The 1,617-nt window shown below is 38.6% G+C and overlaps 1 protein-coding gene across 1 annotated transcript; it reads left to right on the plus strand.

Annotated features, from left to right (window-relative positions):
- Positions 1–255: 255 nt before the first annotated feature.
- LOC105004223 (olfactory receptor 2H1-like) lies at positions 256–1,219 on the plus strand. The gene is given in 2 exon segments (XM_010861766.1): positions 256–735; positions 737–1,219. Coding segments are annotated over 2 exon segments (963 nt in total).
- Positions 1,220–1,617: the final 398 nt, after the last annotated feature.

Consider the following 1,617-nt stretch of genomic DNA (forward strand, 5'->3'; position numbering starts at 1 on the left):
GAGGATGTCTGGTGGGGATGTTATGATTACAGATTATGGGAATGAATCTCAAGGTTAGTTTTTAATGAATACTCCTTTCTACGTTAAACTCACAGCTTTTTAGAAGAGAGATTGTATGCTATTGGTCTAAGGTAAGAAAATCCCCAATATGTCCCATTTCCCAAGACCCTATGGAAAACAAATTCTTTTCCTGTCTAGTTAACCTTTTCTCAAATCTATTCACATTTTTTTCCTTAAAATTACGTCCAAAACTCTATGCCAAAAGCAACAGGAAACACCAACAAGAGCTTCCCAGTGGGATTTGTACTCCTTGGCTACTCTGAATTTCCCCAGCTAGAAATGGTTCTCTTCTGGATAGTGATCTTCTTATACACCATGATCATTCTCTCCAACATGACTATCATCTTGCTCTCATACATGAACCCTCAACTCTACACCCCCATGTACTTCTTTCTTAGCAATCTCTCTTTCTTGGATCTCTGTTTCACCACGACTGTTGTGCCCCAAATGTTGTTCAATTTGTGGGGGCCAGATAAGAGCATCACTTACATAGGATGCATCATTCAACTGGGCATGGTGCTCTGTGTTGGTGCCACACAAGGTGTCATGCTGGTGGTGATGGCTTTTGACCGCTATGTTGCTATTTGCCAGCCCCTGCGCTACACTATCATCATGCATCCTCAGTTCTGTTGGAAACTGGTGCTTATGTCTTGGCTGTCTGGACTGATTGAGTCTCGTTACCCAAACACCTATCACATTCCAGCTGCCGTTTTGTGTCCACCATTGTCTGGATGACTTTGTCTGTCAGGTTCCTTCTCTCATAAGACTAACTTGTGGAGACACTTCCACTACTGAGTGGCAGATGACAATCTCTGCTGTTTTCTTTACAATTTTGCCAATGGGGTTGATCCTGACTTCTTACGGATACATAGCTCAAACTTTAGGTAAAATCCAATCTGAGGAGGGAAGGCAGAAAGCCATTGCTACCTGCTCCTCCCACCTCACTGTGGTCTTCATGTTTTATGGGACAGTGGCCATGGTTTACACAGACCCTAAGAACCAATTTGCTTCAAAACATGGCAAATTTGTCAGTTTCTTCTTCACTGTGATCACACCATTGCTGAACCCTCTCATCTATACCCTGCGGAACAAAGAAGTGAAGAGTGTCTTGCAAAGACAGCTGAGGAAGGGCATCAGCATAAGAAAAAAAAGAAACTGATCTTTTGAACCAGAATGTTCACAGTGCAGAAAATCAATTGGGTGGATTTACTTCAAAGACAATACTTTATGAGTTACTATTTATTCCTACAATTTGCATGTAATTTTTGTAAAAATATCTGTACAAAGTTAATATTTTATCCATCTATTTAGTGTTCAAATATATTTGTCTAAGGAGATACACCATTTGCAGAATGAAGTTTTGATGAATTTATCTTTCTTAAGCAACACATGCAGCATGAGCTAAACATTTTAAAGTTATAAAATCAATAAATTATAAATTATCTTTCATATATACTTTAAAATTGAAAAAATGAAAAGAAATGTTTATCATGAATTCTTTTATACAAGCCTAAAGGGAGGAAAATTTTTTCTGGAGTTTCCTTAAGTTCTTTCTAC

The sequence above is a fragment of the Bison bison genome, unplaced genomic scaffold, assembly GCF_000754665.1.
Source record: "Bison bison bison isolate TAMUID 2011002044 unplaced genomic scaffold, Bison_UMD1.0 scf7180017857981, whole genome shotgun sequence".
Classification (NCBI taxonomy): domain Eukaryota; kingdom Metazoa; phylum Chordata; class Mammalia; order Artiodactyla; family Bovidae; genus Bison; species Bison bison.